Source organism: Carassius auratus, chromosome 31, assembly GCF_003368295.1.
Source record: "Carassius auratus strain Wakin chromosome 31, ASM336829v1, whole genome shotgun sequence".
Taxonomy (NCBI): Eukaryota; Metazoa; Chordata; class Actinopteri; order Cypriniformes; family Cyprinidae; genus Carassius; species Carassius auratus.
In genome coordinates this window covers 3,539,574-3,562,468 of record NC_039273.1, presented here as the reverse complement: position 1 = coordinate 3,562,468, position 22,895 = coordinate 3,539,574, and the positions used below count along the sequence as shown (strand labels likewise).

The 22,895-nt window shown below is 36.2% G+C and overlaps 1 protein-coding gene across 3 annotated transcripts in view; it reads left to right on the top strand.

Moving 5' to 3' along the window:
- The first annotated feature begins 1,671 nt into the window (after positions 1-1,671).
- The window catches only part of LOC113050241 (RIPOR family member 3-like), a 30,660-nt gene continuing 9,436 nt past the window's right edge, over positions 1,672-22,895 (top strand). Inside the window, exons 1-11 of one of the 3 annotated variants that reach the window (XM_026213029.1) lie at positions 1,672-1,935; positions 13,956-14,064; positions 16,455-16,589; positions 17,849-17,998; positions 18,091-18,169; positions 18,933-18,956; positions 19,136-19,189; positions 19,289-19,438; positions 19,692-19,755; positions 19,856-19,899; positions 21,811-21,936. In XM_026213029.1, the coding sequence (XP_026068814.1) occupies positions 13,967-14,064; positions 16,455-16,589; positions 17,849-17,998; positions 18,091-18,169; positions 18,933-18,956; positions 19,136-19,189; positions 19,289-19,438; positions 19,692-19,755; positions 19,856-19,899; positions 21,811-21,936 (924 nt within the window). In that variant the 5' untranslated portion in view covers positions 1,672-1,935; positions 13,956-13,966. The remainder of the gene's footprint in view (positions 1,936-13,955; positions 14,065-16,454; positions 16,590-17,848; positions 17,999-18,090; positions 18,170-18,932; positions 18,957-19,135; positions 19,190-19,288; positions 19,439-19,691; positions 19,756-19,855; positions 19,900-21,810; positions 21,937-22,895) is intronic. The other 2 variants (XM_026213028.1, XM_026213030.1) reach the window with 2 other exon arrangements.

Here is a 22,895-nt window from a genome sequence, read left to right as displayed (position 1 = left end):
TAATGTGTGTGTGTGTGTGTGTGTGTGTGTGTGTGTGTCGGTGTGTGTGTACCTGGAGAACTGACTTCATCCACTAAAAATCACCAAAACACCAGCTGACAAGAGTTAATGAAGAGAAAACATCCTGCAGCATTTGGGTGCAAAAGGATTCTTTTATTTTATTTTATTTTTTATGTGACTTAAAGGTCCAAAATACTTTTGGGGCTAAGAAGCTCTGTTCATGTTTATATGCATATTTTTCCAGTGGTAAAGAGGTTGAGAATGTGAAGGTAAGAAGACATACATGAAGGAAATGATCAGGAGCACATTACAGATCCCTAAAGCTCTCTGCCTCTCCTTTTCTCCCCTTCTGCTCCTTCACTGGCTCTGAGCCCAGAGTGTCACTGGCAGTAGTTTAAGTAGTTCATTGCTTCAAGAATATTCAAACCATAAACACTCCTACAGTCCATCTAGCCATACTAACCACACTTTCTCTTTCTTTCTTTGTGCTCTCAAGTCTAAACCTCATATTCAACCACTTTAAAACAGCTGAAACCAGACACAGGTGTGATAGTGATGTAAAACCAGCAGGGGGCAGATGTGGCATCATTTTAGCAAGTAGAGTTAGTTGTAACATTTACTCCAGTGAATATTTCTCAAGGCAGGTTTTTAAAGTCACTTTCTATGAACAATTTTTAAGGTCTTGAATGCTTAAAAAACTGAATATTTCCACCATTACTGTCTAGGGGGAGATATACAGCTAACTGAACTCAATTCCACCTTTTGTGACCTGCATAACAGCATGATTTCACACACACACACACACTAAAAGTAGAAAGTATAAAAGAAAGTATAAAAGCCATTTTCCACAAAATTGTATGTATGAAATTATGTCTAGTCTGCCTTCTGCAAAAATATAGATACATGAGGTAAACATCAAAATAAATTTAAAAACAATTAATGAAAGAGCAACTTATGAAAAAGAAAGAAATTAAAATTAAACAGTGTTGCATCAAAAGTGACAAATATTTCTGTTTCAAATAAATGCTGTTCTTCTGAACATTCTGTTCATCCAAGAATCTTAAAAAAAACATGTCACAGTTTATATAAAGAACAAAAATATAAATTAGCAAAAATATAAAGCAGCACATCTGTTTTCAACATTGTTAATAATATGAAATAGTTCTGAAAATTCAGCTCTGCCATCATAGGAATAAATTACTTTACTTAAATATATTCAAAGAGAAAACAGTTAAGTTAAACTGTAATAATATTTCACAATATTACCGTTTTTACAGTATTTGTAAACAAATAAATGCAGCCTTGCATGAGCAGAAGATACTTCATTCAAAAACATAACAAATTAAGTAAAGTATAGTTTAACTCAGATGAGCCATTGGGAGTCTTGGCCAAGTGTCTTACAAGCATATGCAGGATATTTAATGGACTTGTACAGTTTGCACAGAAACAGGTCCAAGTTTTTCAGTCATGCCACACTGCCAAATGTGCCGAGCAGCCAAGGAAATGTGGAAGAATTATGAATTTACAGTTTTGATGTGTTTCCTGCCTGGTGTGACTGAGGAGAGAAATGACAAGGGAATGTGTGGGAGACTCCAGTGAACAAAAATGGGAGGAGAAAAGGAGCTAGAGAGAGAGAGAGAGAGAGAGAGAGAAGTTAAAGCCGATGAGGAAACATTGTAAGACCGGCTCAGTACTGGATAGAGAAAAAGCTAGTCAGATTCGAAACGTTCAGTCACTTTGCTTTTTGCTCTGTACAAACAGCTTCTCAGAATCAGGTGTCATTTCTGGCTGCTGGAGGAACACACGCTATCAGGAGTCAACAGACATCTGCTGCTGCAACACACACACACACACACACACACATGCACACCCCTGCAGAGATGAGCACGAATGTGCGTTCGCTTAGTTGTCAGACGTAACCCAGCTCTGAACCAGGTAGGACAAACTACTTTAACTACACATGTTTCTGCATGCAGTTTAAACTGCTTTGTTTTCACTCCTCAGCCAGAAAAAAACTGTTGTTTTCACTGAAAAGCCGAAAGATTAGTGTTTTTACGAAGAAAACAAAAAAGTAGACTGCTAAAATGTAAAGATGCATATTTAATAACTAACTTACCTTACATATCATGTGTTCGGTGCTGGACTCTTTGGCCAACCAATGACAAACAGAGGGAAAGTCTGGGAAACCTGTTTGAAAACAATAACTTTGTGAACACATGGGCCTTGTTTATTTGCTTAAAGCATGCTCCTGGTGTGAACAATTTATCTAATTTATCTATGTCAGTGCCATGTCAGCTATCAAAGGACACCTGGATCAAGGCTGTCAGAATCTCCCATGCTGCCCTGCATCCCTGTTTTGCTAAATTAACCCCAAACAGACATCTTTGTGTATCAGCGGTCATCTGTGCCATTCAGACAGGGATGTGGTTCGCTGCACAAGTTCTCTGAAAGGAAAAAAACCTCAGGCTATGAGTTGGACACTCTTTTCTCTCAGTCTAGGGATGATGTTTGTTTTTGCAGCTGCTGGCACGCGTTCTTGGAAAATTGGAAAGTAATAATAGATTTTGAAGCTATTGGCAGAAAGAGAGAATGGATGAACATTATTCAGGTTATTAGCCCTAGGAATAATATATATATATATATATATATATATATATATATATATATATATATATATATACATATACACACACACACAAACACACACACAAACAAACACACATTGATTGCTTCCATTGTCCTCTTTTGTAAGTCACTTTGGATAAAGTAACAGAACTAGCAAATATTGCTACAAGTGTGATTGCATTATATAATAATTGCTGGTAATAGTGATCATCGTCTGGTTGACTACATCTTGTATTAATTTTTCAGAAAATTTCTGTAATATGCACATCAGTCGCCACTGATAAGCTACTACTAAATAGAAACATCATTTTCTGTAAAGTTGCTTAATGATTTGTAAAGTAAAAAGTGCTATACAAATACACTTGAATTGAATAGAATTAAATGACTAAATGTAAATATTATAAATCCATATGTTCAATTATGTAGATTATGACTTTTACAGTCTTTATTAACAAACAAAAACAAAGAAATTTAGTTTACAGGAATGCATTTCTGGCATTAGATTTAGCCTCGTGTTAACCCACATCTCAATAGTTTCAAAACATTATGTATTTTAACATTTATTCTGGTGTGCAATGTCTTGCCCCATTGACTTCCACACAAAAATATTTCTGTAAACACATTTTTTGTTTGTTTCTATGAACTGAGTGAAGAGTCAGCACTGACAGTATGAGATGCTGATGATAGGACTTAACCTGCATTTAACCTGAAACACTGCTTTAAAGTCTTCTTTAAAAGCAATGAAAGAGGACGCAAGCATTTCCATAAAGAAAATTATGTTTAATGGAGCTCTTTGTCATGCTTTTATGCAAACCAGTGGTTATGGGGGGAAAAAAACCCAGACAGGTTCCACTGTCTGTTCACAGAGAGGCTCCTCATGTTTTTCAATTTACACTCCTTCACAGTTCTGCTTAGCTCATCCCTTCGTTCTCCTGACTTCCCCACCTCTCTCTCCCTGATGCCCCTCTGTGGGAATCTGAAACTCTATGACAATCGAGCCATTCCAAATTGCAGATTCTCTCTCTCTCTCTTTCAATCTCTTTTGTTTCTTGTTCTTGTCTCCCTTCGTTGGCTTCATTTCCTATTGAATGGATACAACACCCTAAGAAGGAATCTGGAAATCTAGAATTCCAGTTAAAAACACTAATTGCTTCATGTAAAGGCAAATAAATTAACAGCATCAATGGCAGTGTTATACAGGATTGTCATGTTAAATTAAGAAACTTGTCAAAGATTTGAAGACATGCGATGCTCATGTTATAAATCAGAAAGTGAGGCAGGTTTGTAAATGGCCACCTTAAATATGGAAATAAGGCAAAAAAGATACATATTTTCATAAAGGCATTTTATTGAATATGAGATGTACACGTTATTTTCAGATAAAGTTATGACAAATACAAGATAAACTTTTTTTAGATACAATAATAATTATAATGATACATGAATTAAATCAAATATTAAATAATAATGACAATAATAAAAGGTACACCTAATAGTATAATTTAGTACAATTCTACATATAAAAAATAAGTATCATTTTATATGATTAATAATTAAAAAATTTAGCATTGGACTGGAAGAGCCTAATTGTCTGCAGTTGATTAGTTGTGTCTGTATGAATGTGTGTCCTCAGAGTAGCCATAGCTGATTCTTCAACATCTGTGTGAGTTGGTGGGGCTTTCCCAAGAAGTGATCGGAACTCAGAACTCATGTTGTCTTTGGTGTCGCCCATGAGAACTCTGCACACCCGTTTAATCTTATTTGAGCCATTAACATAAACCTACTAATTCATCAAATGCTTGGTAAATCCATGGCCTTCCTGTTCTGGAAACAGAAACTACACAGAGATTCCCGTTTCATTATACTGTACAAAACTCTTCCAGCCTGTTTATATATAACCATCTGTGTATACGCAATCATGTCTCCAACTATCTACACTTATGCACATAGACGACAACTCCAAAAGTCTGCTTCAGATAACACATGACCAGCCACAAAAACCACTAGTTACTATCCGTCTGAAACGGTTATCACTGACTTACCAGCTCAATCAGGAACTTAGTTGAAGTTTACCAAAAAATATAGAAATTCTGCAATGGTCTGCATGATCCTAGCCACTGAAAAAAAGAAAAGGGCTGCATATTTCACTCCATACATTGCCACATATGTGTTACATGCCATCAGTTGTGAGCCGTTTCCATTTCTGTTACATTAATGCTAAGCAGGAGAAGTGGAAGTTGACTCATTTTTCTACTATCAGATATGAAATGCAATTTCCAAATGTTTATATTACCTACAAAGGTACTGGAATGTGAGCAGATTACGTTGTTAAAAGGTGTGGACTGGGTACATGTGTGCGAGAGAAGAAAGGGGAACATTGTTTCCATAACATCTAGTCATAGTGGTACACCCCACATATCCAATACGCTCTCATCACCGATGAACTCACCCTTTTTTTTTCACTCCATTTCTGCAATGCTTTATTCGTTTACAAAAGAAAAACAAAAGGAGAGAAGTGTAGGAAGTGCAGAAAAAAGAGGGATTTGCACATCAAACATGCAGCCAAATGTACAATCGCTCTGGTGGAGGAACTTAAAGCAAGGTGGAGGTGGACACGTGCCAGAGCGGAAAGCCCCATGTTGTAAAAACACACCACCACAAGTAGTACAACCCACAAGAATGAAGGGATACTAAGTGTGAGGACTGACAGAGAGGTCATATCATGATAACAGAAGTCAAGAAGCTTCCAAAATTTCTTCAGTGGTCTTCTATAACATCATTTTTTTCACAAATCTAGGTCGGGTTTAGCTACGACACGTTTCCTACTCTTAGTCACAAATGGACACCAAATATATCCCTGACAGATAATCAATACATAAACATAAACCTGTCCCATGTAATTACACTTACACTGTTCATGGCCTGCTTCGCTGAGTGGCCTCTCACACACTTAGACCCATATGGCACACACAAACAGGATGTACAGCCCCCGTAAGCTCTGGGATCTATTAAAACTCGACTCGTACGCTGCCCGAGCAAATTAAATAAATAAATAAAATACAAGAAGCCTCAATTGAACCTTTTGATGGCATATCCCACTGTCTGCTTTGAAGACTTTCTTGCAATTTCAAGTGGCCACTGGTTTGCCGCCGAGATGCATGGTAGTCATTTGGATTTGTTTACATGCAAAAAACAGAGCTGAAAACATTAAACGCTCTAACTAACCACGCGATTCATTTCCTCTGTTAATCACATAATTCATGAGATCTTAAAACAGTCATGCTGTTCTGCATTTGAGGAGAGACATTTTTGTCTGTGAATTGTATTTTGGGTGTCTCAAAACATGACAAAAACCACTTAAATGAAGCGGAAGATTTATATTTCACCCATCATAGAGTGTTGTGGGTGTTTAGGTAAGGTGGGTAATTACAGGCCTTAAAAATTGTACGTTTGAAGAAAAATTATTTTTAAGAAAAACACAAATACATTAATTTTAGCTCTCTCCCTACAAGGTTTTTTTTTTTCTTCTTCACTCAACCCCAGCATATTTAATAATTTTACAAAAATGTAATGGCCCCCAGAATGTTTAGTTGTATGATTATCCAAACATGCAATATGTCAAAAGAAAGAACAGAGAGATGTTTGTGCATGTACTGAATGAGTTACCTTCAAATGTTTTCACAATTAAACCATGCTATTCAGGTAGCATAATAGTCCATGTAGTTTTACAAACTTTTACATACTCAGCCAGATTGTCTTCAAACTGTTGTTCTACAATGCCAGTAGTTGACCTGAAAGAGAAAACTAATCCTAGAACGAGACAAAACATGCTCATTTTCTCTATGGCAGCCCTTGTGGAAAACACTATGAATCCTTACACAGAGTGTTATGGACTTAAGACTTACATGCAAATAGAAAGATTCAAATGTAACTAAAATCAAAATAATTTTCATTAAAAAGGGCATAAATAAATATATGTTTGATCTAGAATGAAAATCCATAATTTTAGAAAACTATGAGTAAACGATGTGGCTATACAACATTGAACCCTTTTTGACCTGATGACAGTTCATAGAATAAACCATCCTGCCACAAACACTTCCACCTAAATCTGGTGTACATCTGCTGTTTAATCCAAAACCTCATAAATGGTTTGGATTGGACAGCTGCTTTTCCATTCTTTTGCCTGCATCATGCCATCCAAGAAAACCTTCAAGCCAAGGTTCAATCTTCACCAGAAACCAGCCAAAGAGGTGAAGGAGTTCAAAATGGTTTAGGTAGAATGAGTCAATGTCTCATAGAGAAACACTGGATGAAATGTTATCCCACATCCTCTGGTGACAAGCTACATTCTCACTGGCTCATAGCTTTTCATTTCACTATTTTTCTGAGCTGTTATAGCAACACAAAGCACTGTCTTCACATTACTGGCCAATTTCATGGCTGTTGCAACCTGCCAGATGGGCTCAGATACCAAATCCATGCTTTACTTCTGGTAGGTAACCAACTTCACAAAGCACATGGAAAAACCTCTGAATATTCTCAACTCTTGGATGCTAAATGTTACATAAGTACACCCATAAGATGTGCTGTATCTATAAGGTTTATTGCCAACACATGAAAACCCTGTAAATGTAAAAACCTAATCTTAAAAACTTGCAAACAAGCTAGAGGGATGTTTGCATGTAGCCAACCTCAGTGAACTACTATAGTATGAACTGCTATCACCAACTCTGGGCTTTTATTTTACAAGATTCACTTTGATGAGAAAAACAACCCCATAAATAACGCTAATCATGAGATATCCAATCATTCAGCATTACTATAATGAGAATCCAGGAACCTCTGGCATAGTGGAAATATGGGACAGAAATCAGGAACTGATTATTGAGAGACAAGGTCATGAATCATCATAGGACTTAAAGAAGGAAAAGGGGAAGATGCAACATCTGGCGAAAACATTCCACTCAACCACCAAACATCAGGAGTCTTTAATATAAAGATCATCTCCATTAGCCACAGACATGCAAAACTTTGCCACATTTTGGGTCTAAGGAGCAGGTTTGGGTCTAATGAGCAGGTTTGTTGTAATAGTGAAACATGTGGTTTTAGGTTACCAAATTAACACAGGTTTACAACCTACCAACATTCTTACGCCCTCTCAACTGCCTTCAACTAATGACTTTTAACATTTATGTGTGTGCATGTTAAAAGGGGTCAAAAACTACAGAGGAAAAAACTATTTACATCTGACCCCTCTGTGATTTATACAGCCTTTCAAGAGCATGCACACTTACTCACATATATCACACACAACACCATACATCACTGAAGAGCCGAGGGGCCAAACGTCCCTCAGAAAACGTAAACAAAGCCATGTGAGCAGACAACCAAGCTTTCTTTCACAAACACATGTGTTTAGTGTCTTTACCCACTTCATGCTGATTTTACTGGTGTAAAAAAACAAAAACAACAAAAAAAGAAAACACTAGATAGAAATTACTGAGGACATATTGTTAACAAGGTGAAGAAAATACAAGATGAAAACATGTTGTTTACGGTATGGATTACAATGTTTTGTCCACACAAATGCTGTCTAGCTTGAGAAAGCCTGGAATTTGCACCTGCCTTCATATCAAAGTGAAGCCTTAGCTTTGCCAAGTTTGTGCCAGAAAACACAAGATATTAGCACTACAGCTGATTAGTGATACTATACCTGACCAGCAGAGGATAGAACAGAGTGCAAAGAAGTATGGTTAAAGCGAAGTTAAAACACCTATCAAAATAGAACGAAGTCGATAGAAATCGACTGAAATTGTTTTCACCTTTTTCTTCTGTTGCACTGCGTCCCAGTGTTCGTACTATCTGGCTCAAAATGGTTGTGGCTTCATAAGGTGTAGGCATTGCTATGCAGTTGTTAAGGTGTTCTAAGTGTTATAGCGTGTTTGTTTGCAGCTGCTACGTTGTTGTGAGTAGTTGCTACAGTGTAGTTGATGGTTGCTAAGGTATTATGAGTGGTTCAGAAGGGTTTTATTATTATTTATTTTATTTTTTTTGTATGTGGTTGCTAGGCTGTTCTTAACCGTTACTGGGGTGTTTTGGTTAGCAACCAATGCATTGCTATGCAGTTCCTAAGCATTCAGATTTTAATACATTTCTATGCAGGGGTGGTTGCTAGGTGGTTATTTACCAGATCCATATGGCATTCTCTATGCTACTCTAAAGAATGCACATCTACAGCATTTTTCCACTTGTTTTGTCATCTAAGGCTGATGATACACGGGGCAACTTTGAGCAATGTTGACATCACCAGACACAAGGCCCGCGATCGATCTAAAGTATAGAAATTTGTTACCCATTCTCAAAGGGAAGTTGGCAAAAACCTTCAGGCAGATCAGTGTATTAACATCTCTTCTCAAACATCAGGACAATTTAAAGAAATGCTTATGTCTGTAGTGTTTACATCATTGTACATTTTATATTTAAGGGTCCCAAACCCCAATAGTTATAGTGATCTTTGTCTTAAGTCCGGTGATACACAGGGCAACTTTTTGAGCAATGTTGTCAGGCAACTTCGCCTAATGGCAACCAGGTAAGACAAAGGGCCCACGACCGATCTAAAGTATCCAAATATAAATTTGTTACCCATTCTCAATGGGACAGTGTCCAAGCAATGTTGCTAAAAAAAAGTTGCCTGGCAAAATTGCTCTAAAAGTTACCCCGTGTATCATAAGCCTAAGACAAAGATTACTATAATTGTTGCTCGTACTTGGGGCACCACATACAATTCCCATTTCACATCAGCCCTGCTTTGTGGTTTGTGTTGGTATTGAGTAATAATATCTTAAACAGCAGAATAAAGGTGATGATTTTTCAAAAGAAAGTATCATCTCAACATTCGTGTTCTGAGTGCCGTCATCCGTGGCTTTGTTCCAGTATGGATTGATGGGGTGATGTGTTTGTTTGTGTGTGGGTGTGTATGAGCTCTGTGTGGTTTGCACTGAGGGGAGCAGGGTTCATTTACCGCTGAGACCCCCTGAGATCTCTTTCTTGAAGGTTATTTAAGAGTGAAATCTATGACTCAGACACTATTCAGTAGAGATTCAGTTCCAGATAACAGCAGAATCAGAAACCATGAGAAACAAAAGGCTGAACAAAAATTGTGCAATCAAGGATTTTTTTACAAATCACTCTTACATATGGTAGAGTTCACATAAATGCACATAGAAATGCTTTTTGAATTTCTCAAATTAGAGAGATTTGGAAGTAGACTGGTATTTTTATTTATTGATTTTTGGGGGGTTTCGCAGTCATCATTACTACTACTGAGTCCCTGGGACCCTGTGAATTCAAGCAAAGGCCTGGCCCTGATTAAGCTACATACGGAAATGGTTCTTGTCTGTAATGTTAGGTCTGTTTCTTGTTATGACTAAGTTCAATGCAATGTTCAATTTGATGAAACTTATTAAATTCTGTTAATGCACATTATATTGATGGTTGCAGCCTATTTATGCATAGACCATCAAGGTTGAATTCTCATCTGGGTCATAGGTTACGTACTGGCATGTTAACGGGTGTCATTAAAACCTCATTTCTATTTCAAACATTTATGAGAGAAGATGCTGAGGGACTTCAAAAGTTGCTGAGGCTCGAGTTTCATATGGGTTGTCTCACTTAAGGTGGTAGTTTCATGGTTAAGAATTTAGACTAATGATCTTAAAGGGATATTTTACCTAAAAATAAAAACTCTGTCGTCATTTATTCAACCTCATGTTGAGATATTTTGAAAAATGTTAGTTTTTTAATCCTTACAATGCGAGTCAATGGGGTCAACTGCTGTTTGGACTTTTTGGATCTGCAGAAGAAAGTCCTAAAAGTTTTGCTATTGTTGGCTATTGTTTTGTGTTACATAAAAAAACTACAAAAAAAAAATAAAAAATTACCTGTAAAAATACAGCCGCTTTCATATCAAATTACATATGTACATATCCTGTTCCATCCTACAAAATCCATCCTACAAAAGACCTAATCAATGAGCCTTCCCCCCTTCGAAGCCATCATTATCCCATGCTTTTCTTGATCCACAACTTTGTGTGCACTGGACTAGCTAACTATTCCCTTTGGAGTGAAATCCCATGAGTCCCCTGTACAAATGATCGATGACAATCAGACGGTTTCCAGGATTCAAATACTTGACTGCTTAGTGTTATCATTAAGTGTTAATGAGTACCCCATGTTCATTTATCTCACATGGCTGCAAACATTCAAGCTCAATTTTTGTATTTTTGGAATGACAGCAGTCATACTCTGGCCCACTGTTCAAGCCAGTCTATCCACAATACCTCTACACCCTTCTGTTTTTCTTCCTCCTGCCAAAAAACTAAAGGAAAAAAGTTTTAGTATGGCAGTTTCTCATGCTAGACATGATGTTTGTGCAAATATTTTGATTGGCCAACCCTCAGAAAGTCTTACTGGGTGTCCCACTGAGAATGATGTGTGCGTATTTATAAAAAATAAATGCATATTCACTATGGGCTCAGAACTAGAGATGTAATTTGCAAATAATTAGATTATTATGCTTATCAAAGAAATGCACAGTATGACTTAAAATTCTTAAACAAAGAGTTCACCCAAAATGAAACATTGACATTATTTACTCACCAGCATGATGTTCTAAACTTGTATGACTTACGGGTTTGTCGATATGTGTGATGGTTGAACTATCCGTTTAACTGTTTGTGTAAATTGAATTAAAATGGTGTCATTATGTATTGTAAACATGTAAATCCAAACGTTTAGAATAATCTATCTTCTACTCAGGACACACACATTGTGTCTGGTGTTTATATCCTTAAGATCGAGAATATATGTAATTTTATTTAATTTATTATCACTTAACTTTTGGGCTCTGCTCTCATAAAGCATGTTTATTTAGGCATATACATAAATGTAAGGCAATAATAATTGGCTGAAGCCAGTGCCAATGGTGAAAGACATTGAGCGAGGACACCCCGACCAGTTTTGGAAGTTCTGCCCACTTTTGGAGTTCACACCCCAGAACTCACAGTATAGAGTGAATGAGTGTTTTGAACAAACCGAACAAGCAAATGATTCAATGACTCACTCGTAGAAACACTTTTTTAGTTTCTAGAGGCGGCGGAAGTAGTATGCTAATGGTATTTTATAGGGTTGAACTGAAATTTCGGCCACCAAAATTGTATTTTACATTTTTTTGGGTTTTCGGGCAAAAGAGAAAAAATGGCCGAAAATATATGGCATGCTGCTCCGCCCGGCAGTGTTCAATCATGCAGGTTTCACTCTTCCTGTTTGCAATAGCTCTACTGTATTTAACATGTAACATGGTGTAGTACAGCTGTACTGGGCAACACATGTAAAACAACGCTACCCTCTCATTCAATGATCTTCTCCCCGCTAATCTCTGCTCACATTGATATTCAATATAATTTTTTTATATTATACAAAACTACTTTATATTATTAAATAAAATGATAATTAAACTGTTTCAGTTTTCAGCCAAGTGCATCAAGAATTTTCAGTTTCTGCCCAGAATTTTCATTTTAGTGCATCCCTAGTACTTTGTGTCCTAATTTTATCATCCAAAAATCTTAGACTAAAGATTTTAAGTGAATGCTACTGTAAGCAGCATATGCAGAACATGTCACACATGACACAGAGTAAACATTCAGTTTAGCAGAGTTTAAAGGTACTGTTATTTCACCTTTTTTAAGTTAATTGAAGTTGTGTTCCCAAATCGTTATCAAGTTTTGATGGCTAAATCTTAAATGACTGTCAACTGTTAAATGAATGAGTGTCACCTCCTGCTCATTTACTTCAAACCGTAAGACGCTAACAAATTTTACGCAAGGCCTCATGGGGCGATGGAAACTTGTGGATATCATACATATTGTTCAACAGTCACTTATCGCCATCCACTTGGCTATCGATGCTATCACTCAAAAATCGAGGAACGGAGCTAAATGTTTTATTAATATAAAATGTAGCATATTGCATTAATCTTTCTTATAATATTTAAAAATAACCAGTCACTGGTATCTGAATATCTTTACGTTGATTAGGTAACCCATGGACATATAAAATATATGTATTTTGTGTCTATGAGGTAACCCAACCTTAACTGCTCTAATGAATCCAGTCATGTTGATTCAAACTGTTACGAAGTTCATGAGTCTTTCTGAATGATTCAATGATTAATAGTTCGCTATATAGTTGATTTACATTTTCCTTATTTGTCATAGTGATAGCAGCTGTCATAACACTGTTTCCATGGTTCTTACAAACATGGTTCTCTGAAACTTCCTGCCCATCTACCCCCAACAGTTCTTCATCTACCCCACAGATCTTTCTCTTCCCCTTGTAAGAAAAGGAACATGAGTTACAGTCCTGTAGAGACTGATAACCGCCTCTGCGTTTGCAATCAAGACATCTCAGTCTGTCTATTTCCTGTCCTCCGTCTCTCCTCTTCATCCTGCCTTCCTCTCACTTTCTCCGTTCTGTCTCTCTCTTGTGTTCCACATTCAACAAAAAAGTTTGCTTTAGCCAAACAGGTGCAAAAGCCATATGTGAATACTACAGCCAACAGCAGTGAGGTAAAACAGCATTTGGACACTTAAGTTACATTTAAAATCATCTGCACTCAGTTTTTTCTTTATTTAAAACAAATTCCAGATGAATTTGACATTTTTCAGTTTATTCACAGTCTGCCCTTTTCACTGGGAGATCATATTATTGCAATTTGATTAAACATTACAAGGTCCAAAAATGGCACAATTGAAACATGCACAGATAAACTCTTCACAGTAATATCTATAACATGCATTAAGAAAATAGACTGGAGGATTTTCACTTCGTGACAACTTTAAGTGTCTTTATGGGGCCACTGTAGGCGTTTGGGGGCCTCTGTGTCTGAGAAATGTTCAAAAACTGTACAATAACAGAGGAGAGATAAATTATGGGATGAGCAGATATGGAACAGAGACATGAATATTTGTCATTGAGCAGAAAAGGGTTGCTGTCACTAAAGTTGTAGCCGCTCAATTGATAAATGAGAGCCAGAGGGTTCGTGAAGAGGGGCTTCATGTTCAGCAGATGTGAGTGTAACACATGTGCAGATGTGAAAAAAATGAGTCCTAATCTTTTTAGTTTTCAAGATGTTAACATGTTCTAAATGATTTTAATGCATTGTTCTGGCGTTGTGATTGGTTGCCACTGCATTGCTATGCAGTTGATAACATGTAGGCTATGACTCGAACTAAAAGCAAATGTTTTTCTTGTGTTTGTGTATGTTGTAGGTGGAGGCGAGATGTCGGTAAAGCTAAAATTTGATTGTCCGGCTGAAGGCGGCATGGTGCAGCGGAGCCGTTCCTTCACTGGAGTAAACACACTCGGAGGCCGGAGAAGGTAAGCAAGTATGGTTTGTGTTCGAGGGAAGATGATGTGTGTCAGACTGCATTATTTCCTCAAAGCAGGGGTCATGGAATCCCATGGAAAGCATGACTCTTGGTCGCTGGAATTTATGCCATGAGGACATCTCTGAGAGGTCTTGTTGCAAAATTGATGACAAAATAAAACATTTGGGAGCAGTCCAGATTATTCCTGCAATAAAGCCATTCATGGTGTTACTGTTAATGAAAAATAAAACTAGAAACTATAAAAATAGTTTTTCAGTAATTGAAATGAAGCTGAAATAAAATAGAATATAAATATTAGCTTCTCTGTCCACATAATCCCACACGAAACCTGAGGTCTGATGATCAGAGACTTTTGGCTGTCCCCATATCCACCTAAAGAAAAGAGGAGACAGAGCCTTTGCGATTGTCAGGCCTAGGTTGTGGAACAGCCTTCCGCCTTACATCCGAACGGCGCAATCTCTAAATGTTTTTAAATCTTCTCTTAAAACCTACTTTTTTCAATAGCTTTAATTCATTGTGATATCATATTTTTTATTTATTTATTTATTTATTTATTTTTGATCTTGTGTATTGTTCAGCACTTTGGTCAGCCCTGCTTGCTGTTTTCAAATGTGCTATATAAATAAATACAAACTTAAACTTGAACTTGATATTAGAGTGAACACTTAAAAATCTAAAATAAGAACAGTATTAAAATTGCTAGAACTAAAACAGAAATGTAGATACATTTATATAGACATATTAACAATAAAACTGACAGAAGCACTATAATGAAAATATAAAGATAAAAATGAATTCAATGTATTAATAAATACTATCATAAATAATATTAAAATGACACTGGCAACAACATAAAAGCCCAGCTGGATAATTTCTACCTCTGGGATCTGACAACTTGTGATAATATTCAAGTACTATTTTATTGTTTAATGCATTCTGGGCATCTAAAGTCACTATCTTGCTTATTGCCATGACATTTTAAATAATTAATTGCATCTAGAACATTCCCAGACTTAGTAAAGTGAAACAAAGGGGTCCAAATGAGCTACCTACCTAAACAGCATTTTAATGCATCATAAATCAATCAGTATTGAAAAGTATGGATGAATTTCAAGTCATGTTATCTAATTAAAAATGATATAATTTTTTCTAATATGTATATTTATTATGTACTTTCATGTACGAGATACTTGAATATAACTTTGTTAGCTTACAGCAAGTTCTACTGTTGTTCCAAATCAGTCAATTAGGAAGCATAGGATGTGGCCTTAGCAGGGAGCTCACTAGGTTTTGGAACGGAGCTTAGTTTATATCTGATGTGGTTTATGGTTTCCTTTGATTGCTTATAGTTCAAATTCACCATTCCAATCAATCTGTAACACAAACAAGCATTGGTTATTATGTAATAGGAGTAATTATTTCAAGAACCAAAGGTCTTGAGAGGATGTGCAGTTCGGATTCGGGTACAAGCATCATCTAAGCAGAGTGACATCTTACATAACAAAGCTTCCTCTGTGTATGTGTGTGCGTGCATGTGTGCACATTTTTATTTTATTTGTCACAATAGCACTAAATTCCTGCAAGTCCAAGTAAAAGATTGCAAATAAATGATTGCAGACAAAGGCCAAAACAACTTCACAGGCATCTCCGCCTGCTTTCAATTTGTAAACTCTTTATTGTATGGCAAAAGCTTAACAAAACAGCCTAGATTTCAACCACTCTTTTGACTTTTGTAGATTGAGTTGATTGGATAAGGTTAGTTTATCGCTACGATTGTCAACACTGATTTCTGAAATCATTTTGAGGTTATCGTGCCTAGATTTTGTAACCTACTCTGTAAACTAAATCATAAATAAATTGGGATTTTTAGAAAATTTCACTTATTCTAAGTAGGTTCTTTTATGTAGCTAACAAAAACTATTTTCTTGGAAGATGAACAAGGTTGCATCAAAACAAAATCCTCTGAACATATTTAATAGATTCATCCAAATACATAAACGGTCTCTATTTGTTTTCCCAGTTTTGTAACCCATTTTGATGAACCTTTATTTGCAGTTGTGAGTAATCAAGTGAGCACTCTATATCAACAATTTTATGTATGTTTTTACAAAAAAATATAAAAAATAATCCAGATTACTCATCTTGAGACCTTGTACAACCTTGTTGGTTAGTGACTAATTCGTGTTAAGCAAAAAAAAAAACATGAATTATGTTACATTCAGTTAAGTTGTTTTCAACTGGTAAATGCTTTTACATACTTTTACAATGCTTATACAACACTACAAGTATGTTAGAATGCAGAAGGCCGAGTTTAAAAAGACCGTGCTCTTTATTCCTGAGAAAATAGGCGTCATGTCTGAGGGATTTTTCAATTTACAGCAGAGATGTCAGTGATGGAGACAGGAAGGAATACACTGATGTGAGAGCCAGAGCTTGTGTTATTGGTGACCCCAGAGCAGCACTGGGGAATCTCTTCCCTAAGAGAACAGTTTATTTACATTGCAGAGTCATTGGGTTTGTTTTTACATTACATTACATTATTCATTTAGCTGACGCTTTTATCCAAAGCGACTTATACAATTGCTATATATGTCAGAGGTCGCACGCCTCTGGAGCAACTAGGGGTTAAGTGTCTTGCTCAGGGACACATTGGTGTCTCACAGTGGATTTGAACCCGAGTCTCTCACACTCTCTGTTATGCTGTGTAAGCATACTCTGTCAGAACAAGGCTAAGATATATATAGATTATATTGTGTGTGTAACTAAAATAGAATATAAGTATTAAATTCAGAATATTAAAAAATACTACTGTTTAAAAGTATGGAATTGCTAAAACAAAGGTTGTTTTTAGAAAGAGATTGATGCTTCTGTTGAAGTATTTAATTTACAAAAAATAAATTCAAAAACATTATTAATGTTCAAATGATTGTTATAGTTGAAATAACTGCAATGCGCTCTTAAGATAGTTTTCAGCAGCCATTACAACAAGTGTTTTAGGAAAGCATTCTAATGTGGTAATTTTGTAATAGAGAAGCTGTGTTTATTGTCCTGGCCTGCTAATCAATGAAATGTGGTAATTGCAATGCAATGTCAAAATGATTGTATACATTTGTGAAGTTCAATTTTGGGTTCAGAAAAGGCCAAAAGTAACAGTTATTAATAGTAAAGTCTATAAACATATTATTTGATTCTCTTAAGAGATGAAGATTGTTCTTGAGTGTGCTGTCATTTTTGATTAATTTTCAGTGTTGGAGTCTAAATGATTTTTTTATGTTTTCGAAAGAAGTGTTTTAAGCTCAACAAAAGGTTTCATTTGAACAAAAATACAGTAAAAAAAGTTATATTGTGAATTGTTAATATTTAACTGTATAACTGTTTTATAGTTGTATAAATTAAAATGTAATTTATTTATGATGTAAAGCTGAATTTCTTAGCGACATTACTCCAGTCTTAAATGCCACATGATCCTACAGAAATCAAGAAACATTTCTTATTATTATCAAATATTTTATAATATTGTAAATATCTTTATTGTCACTTTTGATCTATTTAACATGTCATTGTTTAACAAAAGTATTAATTTCTTTAAATAAAATGATTTTAGGTCAAACTTTTACAATAGTATACATAGTATATATATATATATATATATATATATATATATATATATATATATATATATATATATATATATATATATATATATATATATATATATATATATATATATATATATAATGATTAACTTTTTTTTTGTCTCTATTCCATCTCAGACTTTCCTCTACTCGTAACTCTCTCCGCACAAAAGTCATAGCAGGGAAATCTCCCAGAATCCCTTCTTCGAGTCGGTTGGGGAGCAGCATCTGGGGGCAACAGCCTGATCAGGTGGACAGAATCTTCCAGGCTTTGAGGAAAGGGCTCAAGTATGTTCAGTCCTTGCAGTAGAGAAATGACTGGACTCCTGGAACCGCACACACTAGTCTTGTGAATGTTAATATCATCTCATCTCATACAGGGACTACTTGGAAAACCATCAAACAGAGCTGGACTTCCTGTCATCCCAGCAGAGAGACACAAAGAGAAACTCCAGACTGGTGAGATTTTTTAGACTGAGGGGCCGTTTACATGACAACCTTTTCGGCCAAAAACGGGAAACTTTTTATGGGTTTTGACTGTTTGTATTCATGACAACAGTGTTTAGGGGACTGAAAACGCATATTTTTGAAAATGGGTTTCAAAGTGCAAGTTTTTGACAACTCCACTGTTTTTGTTTCCATGAAAACACACAAAACGGGAATCTTTGAAAACGGGGATGTCATGCACGTGCATAATACGTGTTAGGTATGTAGAAATGCGCAGAACATGGCAATTTTGAAGGCAAGCGTGAACAAACATACACAACATTGGCGGAGTACATGGTTCTGTTGTTGCTGCTCAAGAGTTTGCTAGCGCTTCTTCAGCAAGGTGTGGATTTACTTCACCAATATTACAACCAACAGTGGAGACGCATTATATACATATAATGGTCACTTCCCTACAGGTACTGTTTACTAATAAGGTGACAGTGCCAACTACTGGCCCGGTGTACGTAATACATAGTTTTTTGCCATTTTCACAAATATTTGTTCATGTGAATCGTTTTGAAAACGTTGTTTTTGTATATGCAAAAAAATAAAAATAAATTTGAAAGGCAAGGGAAAATCTTTTCAGTTTTCGACTACATTGTTGTTTTGTAATTGTAGCATGAGAATAACTTTGCACTCTAGTTATAATCCAGCTTTTTATTATTTAATTTTTACACTTGTTGTTCATTTAAAGTAAATAAATAACTACAAAAATCTATTCTTCATTCCTCAGGGGTTTTTTTATGACCTGGAAAAGGTAAGTGCTCAACATATGTTGATATTCAACCATTTGAGTGTGGTTCCCTTTACAAAAACATATTTTTGAGACTTTGACATTAGTATTTGTACCATATGGTTTATTAAAAATTGCAAAAAGTAAAGTAAAAGTAAAGTTACAAAAGTAAATGCTGTTTATATCCTGCTTGCCAACAACAGGAGATACGAGCCTTAGAGAGATACATACGGCGCCTTGAGTTTCACATTAGTAAGGTAACACAGCTTCAGAATACTTTCATTTGGTCATATATATGAACACTAGTCATATGTGCTAATAATAAACTTGCATCATGTGAATGTGGATGTCATCAGGTAGAAGAGCTGTATGAGTCCTATTGTATCCAGTGGCGGCTGCGCCAAGGAGCTTTGAACATGAAGAGAGCGTTCTCTCTGTCCCCGTCTTCACGACAGTCTAGAGAGAGTCTACTGGAGCTGAACCGCAACCACAGACACAGTCTGGAGGTAGAGTCTCTCTTGGACACAATACACACAACAAACAATAAGTAAGCATTTTGTGAGGTTGTTTCCCCAAAGAGTTAAACACTGTGGCTTGATGGCTCTTTTAAAACATTCTGACAAGCCCAACACAACAACACATTGTAACCACACTTAGCACATGATTTCTAATCAGTGCACCAATAAAAATAACCTATTATGTAAATGCAAACATCTCACTTCAGAAATGTCTCTGTGTCACACTCATCTCTGCCTGCAGGATATGTGTGCAATGGAAGGAGAACTGGAAATCCTGCTGGGTGAGCTGCAAATCAAAATGAAAGGTACACATCACCTCACATATATATGCATTTGAGTTTCAGAGCGAAAATGATCTCCTAAACCTCCTTCTCCATCTCATTTTTTTCTCTCTTTATGAGGCAGGTTTGATCGGCTTTGCTCGGCTCTGTCCTGGAGATCAGTATGAGGTTAGGAGGTTTAACCCAACATCCTACTGTTGCTATATACTTAAAGGAATAAGATACCCCAAAATGAACCTTCTGTCATCATTTACTCACCCTCGTGCTGCTCCAAAACTGTATGACTTTCTGTCCTCTGAGAGTCATTTAGCAGAATGTTCATGCTGCTGCTTTCCAACGAAAGTGGATGAGGACAAACATTGATGGTCTCGTGAAATGACAAAAAGTACTGCCAAAGCCATACAGGTTTGGAACGACATGAATGAAGGATGACAGAACTATCTGTTTAATATGTAAAAGTAATAAAGACTTGAAGGCATTCGATCCCCAAATATCACTTTTAATCCAAGAATCACTGTTCTTTCATCACATGATACATGATGGTTCTTTTTTGTTAAAATATTAGGCAGAAATGACATTTCACCAGCTATTCAGATTACACTGTTAAGGCCAGGTTTCCAGTGACTTCATGCACAGTGGAATGCCGTCTCAGGAGCCATCAGCCGACTCATGCACGAGACCACACATTCACATGCAGTCACACCAAAAAGTATTTGGAAATTAAGACAAGGAATATGAACTTAATTTCATTCTATATGAAAATCTATGCAAACATAAACTAAGAAGTTTCCTCAAAACTGTCTGTATTTTAATTTTTAACCCAAAGTGATTTTTACTGGTTGTATGATCATAATTACTATAGAAGGTAATCAACCAGAATAATAATTTACTGCTGCAGTTCCTGCCACGGCATCATGTGTACCTGCCTTTTACCACTGAGTGTATCTGTAACTATAGACTTAGACTTAGACGACAAGATATAAGGCAAACATATAAAAGCGCATTTTCGCAAATAACAAGCAACTTTGCTTAGCCAATGTTCTAGATTTGACAGTTGAATAGTGAATAAACTTCACTAACAGTCACATAGCTAGAACATTGAGATTAGATGTTATGATGTTGTATTATTATTGTATAATATTGCCAGTAATTTATTTCATTATTTATATCTACATTCACAAATTTCACAAGATAAAATGTCACATTTCCAGCATTATTGAGCAATGGTGTGAATCACCCCTTTGAGCCACGTTGTTGGCGATTTTACTAACGAGTTTCACATGTGACTGGGTTGTATTGGCATTTTGGTTGACTACTTCAGCTATGGGTGTTTCCAAACATTGTCAACATATTTTATTCATTTTGAACTCCACATCTTTAGTTTTTTATTTTTAAAAATTGTTTTTATGTTTTGCCTGTAAAATGTGCTTTTGCTGTATTACTTTTATATAAATGAAACTTGGCTTGATGTTTTGTTATATAACACAGGACATTTTTTTTAAGAAAAGTATTTTGCTTTATTTTTAATGTTTATTTTATTTTTATTTTTTTATGGAGTTTAACAAAAGTGAGTCGTCCATAACTTCAGAGGTGTACATTGGATGATTTTTGTCTTTTAGTCCCAGCATATTCTGGAATGTTCCAGAAAGCACTAGAATATTCCAGAATGTTACAGAAACTTCCAAATATCCAAATATCTTGAAAAAAAAAAAAATCTTATCTGTTCTGAACCATAGTTTCATTATTAATGATGGAAGTTCTAAAATTTACCTGACCAAAATATCAATGCTACATGAAAAAAAATAGTACAATAATTATTAGCACCTCAAAATTAAAGAACCATAGAAAATGTAAGTGAAACGTTTTTTTTTTTACATTGTGCAATACAATAAAACACTTTTTTTTTTTAGAATATTTGACAGTATTCCTGTTTATACTGTACAGCTGTGGTGCACTTAAGAGAAATTGGAAGAAGAAAAAATTACACTGTCCTCAAAATTTGAGCGGTGTAGTAAATGTCCAAAAGTCACTGGGGTCATTTCACACACACACACACACTGAACGTCTCGTTTCCTGTAGGTGTTGATCCGGCTGGGCCGACAGCGATGGAGAATCAGAGGGCGAATCCAGACTGATGACCAACAGCTGTGGGACGAAGAAGAAATGATCTTCCTCCCTCACATCCATGGGAACTTTGAGATTAAGGTGAGCTCGTCCACCTGTGCTCATGCACACACCTGAGCAAATACCACTTCCTATCGAGGTGATCTGTGGGGGTTGCGATGACAGAAGATTCCAGGCCTTTTGTACTTTTATTGTTTGTTAGATCTAAATAGATTGTCATATGACACACTAAACCTCTCCCTCAAACCCCTGAGAGAGAACAGTAGAGATGTTTAACAGACTTTCTGAAGCTTTTGGACCAGTGGAATAATGGTTATGAAAGGTTTGATTGTCTCAAATTGATTCCATCCCTGAAAATATAGACGTTGAGCCAAACTACTTCAGATGAAAAAGATGAATGCTTGTTATCCTTTCTTAAACCCCTGTCACTCAGAATCAGTGTATCACCCGGAATGCCCTAGTAACTGCATAGCTAGTCTCAGCCTCAGACATCACACACATGGACCGTTGGCTAAACATCTGATAAATATGGGACACAAAAGTGGAAACACTTCAGGAGTGTCAAAGTCGTCATCGGATTGGTTGAAATCTGTGTGTGTGTGTCATGTTCTTTAACGTTCTGTCCGGAAATTAATGTGATGTGACGCCAAACCCCCTCACGAAAGAAGAAAGCCGTAGTGTTTACAACTGTGATGACATGCACTTATCAGGATCAACTAAACACCGGATTGTCAAAAGTATGCAAAATATTTAATTGTTCGCAGCGTAGAATCTTTCAAAAACGTCCGAGAGTTTTACACACAGGTCGAAACATGACGTTGAACGAAACGAACAATGATTGGTTGTTTGACATGTCAGTCAAACGGCCTCATGGGCGGGCCTTGGCTAATGAAAGCTGCCATGAATTCCAGACCTTCAGCTATCAGTCTTAAGGTCCGTCTACGAGCGACTACTGCATAGCAAAGCAGCATTCTAGCAACCACCAAGAACAACCTAGCAACCACACAGCATCATTCTACATTCAACCATGCAAAAATACT